General features: G+C 37.9%; 1 protein-coding gene across 1 annotated transcript; it reads right to left on the bottom strand.

The window, feature by feature from the left end:
• Window positions 1-1017: 1017 nt before the first annotated feature.
• Window positions 1018-9565, bottom strand: LOC121527500 (zinc finger protein 709-like). The gene is made up of 3 exons (XM_041814489.1): window positions 9498-9565; window positions 7460-8325; window positions 1018-2136 (listed from the first exon to the last, which is right to left on the bottom strand). The coding sequence occupies exons 2-3, from the start codon at window positions 8278-8280 to the stop codon at window positions 1362-1364; spliced, it is 1596 nt and encodes a 531-aa protein (XP_041670423.1). The 5' UTR covers window positions 8281-8325; window positions 9498-9565; the 3' UTR covers window positions 1018-1361.
• Between the last annotated feature and the right edge of the window lie 273 nt (window positions 9566-9838).

The raw sequence follows: 9838 nt of genomic DNA, 5'->3' as shown, positions 1-9838 counted from the left end.
CAAAATAGCCTCGTTAACAAATGTTGCAGTATCTTGGTCCAAAGGGGGGCAAACTGGACTTTACTCATCTTTTAGTTCATGAAGACACTTTTTGGAACCTCAAGCAGATATACTGGTTTACCTCGTGAGAAAACCACCATATCACTACCCTATGACAAGCCTACATCAATAATACCTGAACCTGCAGTATCACAGTCACTCTCCTCTTAGCCTGGTGCAGTTTTAGGATGTCCTTCTTCTGCTTCTTTTAATAGCCAAAACCCACTTTATGTTCCCATCTTAAAAGCTGACCACCGTATTTTAAACCTGAATGTAAAGAAAACTGATTACATTATAATCTGAATGTATAGAATTATGATAATATCATACACAAGTAAGATATCACATAAATATAAATCAAATATTCTAATATCAGCTGGAGTTCGGATGACTACAACAATGCTGTTAACCACAGCAGTTCCTTCGCTTTCCTTCCACACTCTGTGTTTCTGATTCACTTTTTAGGCAGAAAAACAAAAAAACATTTAAGTTTCTTTTATTTCTCTAACCTAGACACTGACACCATCATAAAGGGAGCAGATATCTTTCCCGTATTACCCGTCTTTGTGCTGTAAACTCCGGGGTCAAGGCCGGCTGAACTGTGAATATAATGGGCATTTTATTTAAATGATTGTTTTCAGCCACCATATTTATCAAAACCCGCTCAGTTGTACACTGTGATTGGCCAGATATGCACTCTTCATAAATCACACTTGTCATAAGATAATTTCTACACCCAAGTTGCTCTGGCCTCTACGCAGGTTTTATAAATGAACTCAAAAAATACAAATATTAAGTAGCATAAAAAATACAGAACGTGAAATGTTTATAATACTGCTTTAAAAATAAATTAATACTTCCCAAAAAAATGAAAGTGTTTCCTTTTTTAAAATAAAGGTACTTGATAGATAGATAGATAGATAGATAGATAGATAGATAGATAGATAGATGGTAGGTCGGTCAGTATTCTGCTGTCAAAGACTAAAAGTGTGGATAATCTGTCACTTATTTTATTACATTTTAGTTTGTTTTTTAAGCACACAACAATGTTTTAGTTAGTTTCTAGTTAGTTTAAGTTAACTATACTTTCCTTGGCCTGGATGATGGCTGTCAGGAGGCTGGCATATTCTCCTGACCTGACCTGATATATTGGTTGTAAATACTGACAGGAATTTTCACGACTTCAAATATCTCTATCTATAGTAACCTTTTTTAAATCTAAAATGTGCCTATACTCCAATAATAATGTGGATACTTCTTGTATTTCATGTTCAAGTGTTTGAACTGAATAAAAAACACAAAAACAATAACAAACTTCCCCACTATCCTGAGCTGGAACAAGAAACATTTTCACTCTCACAGTCAGTCTCTTCATCCACAACAATAACACAACGATGTACCCTCCAAGATGCAGACCACACAAATAACTTCTTACAGTGAGAGCACCAGTATGGTTTCTCTCCAGTATGGCAGCGTAAGTGTAGATTATAACTACTTAAAGTTGGTAATCTCTTCCCACATTCTTCACACTGATACGGTTTCTCTCCAGAGTGCGAATGCATGTGTCTTTTGTAGTTACTAGCGTCAGTGAATTGTCTCTCACAAAGTTCACACTGGTACGGTTTCTCTCCAGTGTGGGTGAGCAGGTGTCTCTTGAAGCTAGTTCCACAACTAAAGCTCTTCTCACACTGCTCACACTGGTATGGCTTTTCTCCTGTGTGGATACGAAGGTGTCTCCTGTAGGCACTGCCGAACCGGAAACTCTTCCCACATTGTTCACAGCGGTGTGGCTTCTCTCCAGTGTGGATGAGCATGTGAGTCCTGTAATTACTTATTGTGCTAAAGCTCTTCTCACACTGGTCACACTGGAACGGCTTCTCTCCGCTGTGGATGTACTGATGTTCTTTGTAACTATTTAAAAAAGCAAAAGTGCTCCCACATTCATCGCACTGGTATGGTTTCTCTCCGGTGTGGATCCGCTGATGCATCTTATAACTAGTTAAGTAACTAAAAGTTCGTCCACATTCATCACACTGGTACAGTTTCTCTTTGGTGTGCACAAGCATGTGTCTCTTGTAACGACTCAAGTAAGTGAAAGTCTTTTCACAATGGTTGCACTGATAAGGTGAGTCTCCAATGTGAAGGTGCGTCTTGTGAGCACCTGGGTGGGCGTAGATATCATCACATTGTTCAGATGGGTCGTTTTTCACAAGTGTGAGTGAGTCCATGTCTCAATCTGAGCCAGGAGTTTCCTTAAGAAGAATTTCTATGAGAAAAAATACACAAAAGCAGAAATTAAGTCTATAGGCAGACAAAATATGAAACATGACAGCAGCTTATAGGATTTCCTGACTGTTAATACAATGGAAAATGTTAAAATGGCATTGCTTTCATCTTTGGTGTATGAACTTTGCTATGAATTTAGGCAGCTTTTTACTGTTTATCTATAGTGTTACTTTATTTTATGGGCATAATAACGTTCAAGACAAAAACAATTTAAGACTGAGCGAAAACAATCAACAGGTAAGTACAATATAAAAAATAAACAAAACCGGAAAGCCATGAAATTAAGGAAAAAAATGGGAAGAAAAAAACTGAAGACTAAAGAAAAGAGAAACAAAATTAAATACTAATTGAAATTTTCTTGGGCCCTGATTAAGAAATGTGATGAAAATCATAAAGGCACTGGTTGTTATATTTGATACATTTCAAGCAGTGCTGCACGATTTGGTACTGATTTGCGATTGCAATTATACTGGTCCATATTGGCAGAGTTGCTATTGGTTACATGGCTTGGTTACAGGCTTCCAGCTAGCCACTCTGCCATAAAGCCAGGAGGACTGCAATGATGGTTTGTCTTTTTGGAACCATGACCCTAGTGACCATCGTGCTCTTGGTCACCTTTCTTACTGAGGCCCTTCTCTCACAATTGCTCCGTTTGGCTGAGCAACCAGATTGGAAGAGTCCTGGTTATGCCAAACTTCTTCCATTTGAGAATTATGGAGGCCTCTGTGCTCTTGAGAGCCTTCAGAAAAATGTTGTAGCCTTCCCCTGAATGTGCTTAGAAACAATCATGTTTCTGAGCTCTGCAGGCAGTTCCTCTGACCTCATGGCTTGGCTTTTCAGATATGCATTTTCAGCCTTCTATCGACAGATGCATGCCTTTCCATATCATGTCCAATCAATTTAATTTACAACTGGTGGACTCCAATCAAGATGCAGAGGCATCTTAGAAACGATCAAGAGAAATGGGCTGAGCCTGAGCTAAATTTCAAGTGATGTTGTAAAGGGTCTGAACAGTTATGCCAATGTGATATTTCAGTTTTTTTGTATTTCATAAATTTGTAAAAACTTCCAAAATTCTCTTTTCACTTTGTCATGATGGGGCACTGTGTGTAGATTATTGGGAATAAAACGAATTTAAACGGCTAACATCAGGCTGCAACATAACAAACAAGTAAAAAAGTGAAGGGGGTCTGAATACTCTCTGAATGCACTGTACATCTATTGTTTTCTATTGTTCCTAGACTGGTGTGAGGTGGGGGAATATTCCAGTAATAGAGGACCTGTTGGTGAAAATGAACAGGATAGTCCACTCGCCTAATAAAGGCACAAATCTGCTGTTAAGAAAAGCAGAGCAAAACACAAATCTTAAACAAACACGCTAACTGAATTGTGCTTATTTTGATACAACACAGACCGTGATATACAAGCCGTGATATACAACACTGTAGTGTTAGCACAATCACAGGCCTAATCAATCGAAGCTAAAACAGCACAATGTCAGATAAAAAATTCCGAAAGACAATTCATGACGTTAAACTAAACCTAATCATCGTTTGTCTGCAGTCAATACATATCTGTGCTATTTCAACAATCAGAAACGTGTTATAGATCGCAATTACCTTTCCAACTTCCAGTTTTCTCTCCTCGAATTTCGGCCGGTGTCACGGTTTAGCTGGTGTTGAGTTAGCTGATGACTCTTCGACAGACGTTCAGCTAGCGCAGCTTTTGAGGACCCACGGTTTCCTTTATTTAAACAAAATGTCGCTAAACGTATTTTCAAACGGCATGATTCCCGAATATAAGAATATATTATTGCCTTAAGAGACATAATAAGAATATGAAACGTTTTGTGTAGTCATAAAATCAGTTTTTAAAAATCACTTCGAGAAGATACAGGTGACTTTGCAGATGCCTGTTCAAAAACAATGCCAACCGTTGCGATTTATTAGGAAACTTCGGGTGTAAAATCTAATTGTTCAAAAATGTGGTCGTCATTATGGGTGTGATGGACTTAAGAGTGCTTGTATTTTCAAAAGGCCTAATAAATAAGGGATATATTACATTTTACACACGTTGAATATACTTCTCAGAGACGTCGCTATGTCAACTTATGACAACCTTTATTTTTGCCATTGGCAGAAGGCAATAGATCATACAATTCCTGCCGTCATGCCAGTATGTTGTGGGGATTTCATGCGTTTGGTGGGAAAACAGGAAAACTAGTCAATAGTTTTACCTAATGAACATGTGCGTATTTTTTGGCCCAGCATCTGCAAAGTCACCTATATTCTCCATCTGCCAACTTTAAGTACGAAAATGTGTTTAAAATTCCCTACACGTTAAGTGAGTTAAAATACTCTTCAAGCATCGCAAACTGCCTTGATCCTTTGAAGGAACTGATTGGACAACGTTTTAATATTGGTTAAATTTATGATATTTATGTGAAAATGCCATTAATATCACAGGCTATCTATTTTTCTGATGGTTTGACATTCACAGATAGATTAAACAGAAACATTTAAGACCTAGTTTCTATTTCTGAAAACAAAATAACACTTGAAATTACTTCAAAAAACTATAAATTTACTTCTAATGTATTTCTATGCCTCACCAAGTTTTTCCTTCACTAGAGAGGAATTTTGAAATCATCCCCTAAATCAGTCCTTTACTTTTTGCTGTGTTTTCTTTTTTTTTCTTTGCAACTTTGTATTTATCGGGCAAAGTAAGGCATTACAAATAATTATCCTGACCTGAAAGGCTTAAGCAGAGAAAGAAGTAGTAGCTTAATTCCATTGTTTGCACAACAGCTCAATAAGTAAAATAACAATTAATGAGACAACAGACAAGTAAAACACTTAACAAAAAAAGACAAAAAACTCCCAGTGGTTCAGACTGGGAGTTTTACACCAGTTTAATTGACTCCATTTCCCTAACAGATCAACTTCTGACAGTAATCTTGTCTTCTTCATTGTTTTCTCTGTGGTGAGTAAGCAGAGCATACAAGAAAAAGAGGATTCCTCTTCAGTAAAACACAGTTACACTGCTTGGACTGATTTTTTTCTTTTTCTGTGCCTAAGGAGAATCCTTTCTTTGTATCGTTTTTTATTTTAATCATATGATGCATTAAAATACAGCACATTTTACTTATATTCACTGAAAGATTTTACTGCATGGCTCAATAAAAATAAAATAATCATTGTACATTAAAAAAATTCCCCAAAACCCACCCAGAGCAGCAATCCAAACCTTTTTTTTTTAAATATGCAAAAAGTTCAATTGCATTAAGAAATGTCTTCTTTTAGATTGCTTTTTCCACAATAAATAAATATCTGAAGGCTGAGCTCTGTGCAGTTATTTTCTGCCTTTCCTTTTATTAGACAAACTGCCACTCATTCTTTGCAAGAAAAGATGACAGCTGCAGTAAGTCATGGAGTCTAATTGATGCCTTTATATAAATCAAAGGTCATAATCATACATTTAGAAATGTTTAGGATCTTCAGATTACATTGCACAGAAGCAAGAAAGACTTAGAAACTATGAAGAGTTCTGAGAGCATTTTATTTTACAAAAAGAAGTTAATATCTGATCTGTTTTCAGAACAATACAGTAACTTCGTGTTGTTTTAAAGAAATAGCAACATTTAAATGACACTTTTATCCAAGTTGTCATTAGTAAGTTTTCTATTTTTCCACCAAAATTTACAACCACATTGAGCTAGCTGACCCAACTGCCACTCAATCTTAGATATGGATGATTTTATATGTCAGCAGGAGCAGCTTAGATTACCACACAATAGACAACCTCATTAGCAGGATGAGAATCATTGGGGATCTTTAGCCAACTGTTGACTTAATTCAGTGATTCTTATACTTTAATGGGATTTGGCATTGGTGAGTATACCAGTCTATGCAGTGACAGTGCACAATAATTGAGAACCTACATTAAAAACATACACTTTTTAGAAGGTACAAGCCACCCCGGCCTGACAACTTCTTTTTCCTTATGCTATTGCTTCCTTGTCCTCAGCTGATTGGTTGAGCTGATTACCAGTGCTATCTTGGATAACATTAACCCAGCCTCAGTCTGATCTTGACCTGAAACTTTATGAGCCTGTAAAGGGCCATCTTACCACCATCACACAGGCTTTCTTTGAATGCTCGGCCCCCTGGGCCTTCAGTGGCTGTCTGGTCTGGAAAAACAAGTTTCTTTTTACTAGATACATACCGCAGACATGAATGTCCCATAAAATACTGTAGTGAAGAAATTCTGAAAACTTATGTGAGTCTCCCATGATCCACCTGTGGGTTGCGACCCAGAATTTGGGAATGAGGGGTTTAGAGAATAACTTTATTAGACCAACGTGTTATGGCTTGTGGCCTTTATCAGGGTCATCCAAGAAGAACTGAAAAGACAACTCAATTTAACACAAGTTACAAGAGAGTGGTATTGTAAAAAGGGTCTTACCTTTTAGTTGTTTTTTAAGATTTAAAAAAGGCAGAATTGTACCAAATGAAGAGATGTTTGACAGTCAAAAGATTGGTTATTTTTACTCAGCTGAACCAAATTATTGATATCTCTTAAGTGAGAGCAGCAATTTCCACCATTATAAGTGGGGCTGGATGGACCCAAAGAGACAGAGGCATTCTCCAGAGAAATCATACTCACTGAATGTCAGCGCTATTATAGACATCAAACTTGGAGAGGACGGAAAACGGATATACCTGATCGCTGGGCTTCAGGATAATTCCAGATACCTGCCATGAGGAGGAGGCAGTGCTATTGGGACATCAGTAAAAAAACAAAACAAAACAAAAATAGTGACAAGTGATGATGGCATTACAATAATTCGCTCTGTGGCAGAAGAAATTCTGATAATGGCATTGGTACCAGAACCATCCAGCACTACTTCATTTTTAGAAACAATCACTGTCCCATTTGTTGACTCAAGCACTACTCTGAGCTGGAGAAAGAAACATTTTCACTTTCAAACTGAGTCTCTTCATCCACAACAACACAGCGATGTACCTTCAAGGATTTGGACCAAGCAAATAACTTTTTACATCGAGAACACCAGTACGGTTTCTCTCCAGTGTGGCAGCGAAAGTGTAGATTGTAACTGCTTAAATGACCAAATCTTTTCCCACATTGTTCACACTGATATGGTTTCTCTCCGGTGTGTGTCCGCAGGTGTGAGCTATAGTTACTAGCATCTGTGAACTGTTTCTCACAGAATTCACACTGGTACGGTTTCTCTCCACTGTGGATTAACAGGTGTTTTTTGTAGTGACTTCCATCACTAAAGCTCTTCTTACACTGCTCACACTGGTACGGCTTTTCTCCTGTGTGGATTCGCTGATGCGCCCTGTAGCTACTGTGAAACCGGAAGCTCCTCCCACATTGTTCACAGCGATGTGGCTTCTCTCCGGTGTGGATCCGTAAATGTTTCTTGTAATTACCTAAAATACTGAAAGTCCTCTCACATTGCTCACACTGGTATGGCTTCTCTCCAGAGTGGATTCGCAGGTGTATCTTGTAATTACTTAATGTCCTATAGCTCTTCTCACATTGATCACACTGGTATGGCTTCTCTCCAGTGTGGATTCGCAGGTGAGTTGTGTAATTACTTAAGCGACTGAAACTCTTCTCACACTGCTCACACTGGTAGGGTTTCCCTCCTGTGTGGATGTACTGATGCTCCTTGTAATTAGTTAAGTAGCCAAAGGTGCTCCCACATTCATCACACTGATATGGTTTCTCTTTGGTGTGAACAAGCTGGTGTCTCTTGTAAAAACACAAAAATTTGAAAGTCTTTTCACAATGCTGACACTGATACATTTTCTCTCCAGCTTGAAGATGTGTCTTTTGATCACCTGGGTGAATGTAGCTTTCATCGCATTGTTCAGATTGGGAGTTTTCCTCCAGTGGAGGTGTGTCCATTTCCAAAACTGATTCCATGACTTCAAGTACTTCTGACACTGATTTTGTCTGCTTCTTTTGGCTCTGTCAGTGCAAAACAGAAACACAGAGATAATATTTTAGCACAGATTATATTTTCTTTAATATAATTAATATTATAACAAAAGCTTTTGAAGTTTATGCCAATGTTATGAATTAAGGATTTGAATACTATGGGTGTAACAGTATTTGTATTTAACCCCAACAAGTACTGTTAAGTGGTTCTCAGCTGGTGGGTCAGGTCCCAAAAGTGGGTTATAAGGCCCTTTCCAGTGGGTTGAGAATGTGTTCCTGACAGCAAAAACTGTGCCAAAAGTACACAAAACTCTTTTAAAACATGCGTGTTTTGTCTTGTATCTTTGATTTGTTATGTTTTGTACTGTAAGAAGTTCAAACTGAACAGTTTTTCATAAGATAAATCGAATTGGTCAAAAAAGATCCAAAATTTGGGTCCCAATTTCTCGTTGAGGAGTTGATGGTGGGTTGTAAGGCTTGACGAGATTAGAGCCACTGGTTTAGTGTACATAGTCACATTGCTAAAATGTTTGAATGGAGAATAAAAGAAAAATCACACATGGCAATTTTTACAAGCATATCTAGGTGGCTTACCACTATTAAATAGTAACTCAACTTTCACACCACTTTTTAGATTGATACATGGGTATTTGGTGGTACTGTTAATCAGTTAGGGTCCAAAATTTGCATTTTAGTGTATTTAAACTCAATATGACCTGTTAGAAATGTACAAGGAAACTGCCCTCTACATAGTTTGATACACTAGTAAATATTATATATTATTTTAGACCTGGATTTCATGGCCATATAACAAAACCTATGTAATATTAGCTTTAACACAGGGGGTGGGTCATCTTACCCGACTCCCCCCTATGTGTCCACCCCACAAAAACTAAAGCTAGACCTACAACTTTATTAATTAGCATATCAGCTGTCCGAGGCACATGCGAGGCCAACAACAGGTGTTTGCTTTAAGGAGAAGAAAATGGAGAAATACAGGAGAAACCATCCGCACCGTCAGATAGCCTAGCAAACTGTCAGTACATTAGCATTTCACTTTACACGAAACGCTTCAAATGCATGAACCAAACACGTTTCGCTGATATTAAAACTCCTGAGACTCTAGCAAAGTAATGTTTGAAACAACACTTTGTATTTTTGCCGCATTTTAACGCCTTATTATTTAGAAATATTGCACTTACCCTCCCTAGCAGCTAGAGCAAATCAGCTAGGCGTCTTCTTCTGCTGTTGTGTTTATTTTGGAGTCTAGAGCCCTTTTGGCTCACTGCTGCCTCCCACAGGCCAGACTTGGGAACACTTGTGCTCAATAGCCTATAAAGTCCAGGACTAGAGGGATTTTGTATGCTTCAGTGTTGCTTTCTGAATTAAAATGCATAGGGATGCACAGATGCATCGGTTTAGCATCAGTATTGACTGACATTAACCCTGCTCATAAACTTCGGCCATCAGCCAAATAATAGCCTATGGCATGAACAGATATCAGAGTTTACCTGTTGTGCCCAATCATTTTTAAAGCTGGTAT

The sequence above is a fragment of the Cheilinus undulatus genome, linkage group 19 (assembly GCF_018320785.1).
Source record: "Cheilinus undulatus linkage group 19, ASM1832078v1, whole genome shotgun sequence".
Lineage (NCBI taxonomy): Eukaryota > Metazoa > Chordata > Actinopteri > Labriformes > Labridae > Cheilinus > Cheilinus undulatus.
This window is presented reverse-complemented; position numbering and strand designations above follow the sequence as displayed.

Excerpts from the sequence above, each read along its gene's own strand:
- LOC121527500 (XM_041814489.1), bottom strand. The coding sequence starts at position 8,280 with ATGGAATCAGTTTTGGAAATGGACACACCTCCACTGGAGGAAAACTCC. Across the intron at positions 2,137-7,459 it reads TGTGAACAATGTGGGAAAAG|TTTCACTTACTTGAGTCGTT; the intron begins ATTTGGTCATTT and ends TTGTGAAAAGAC.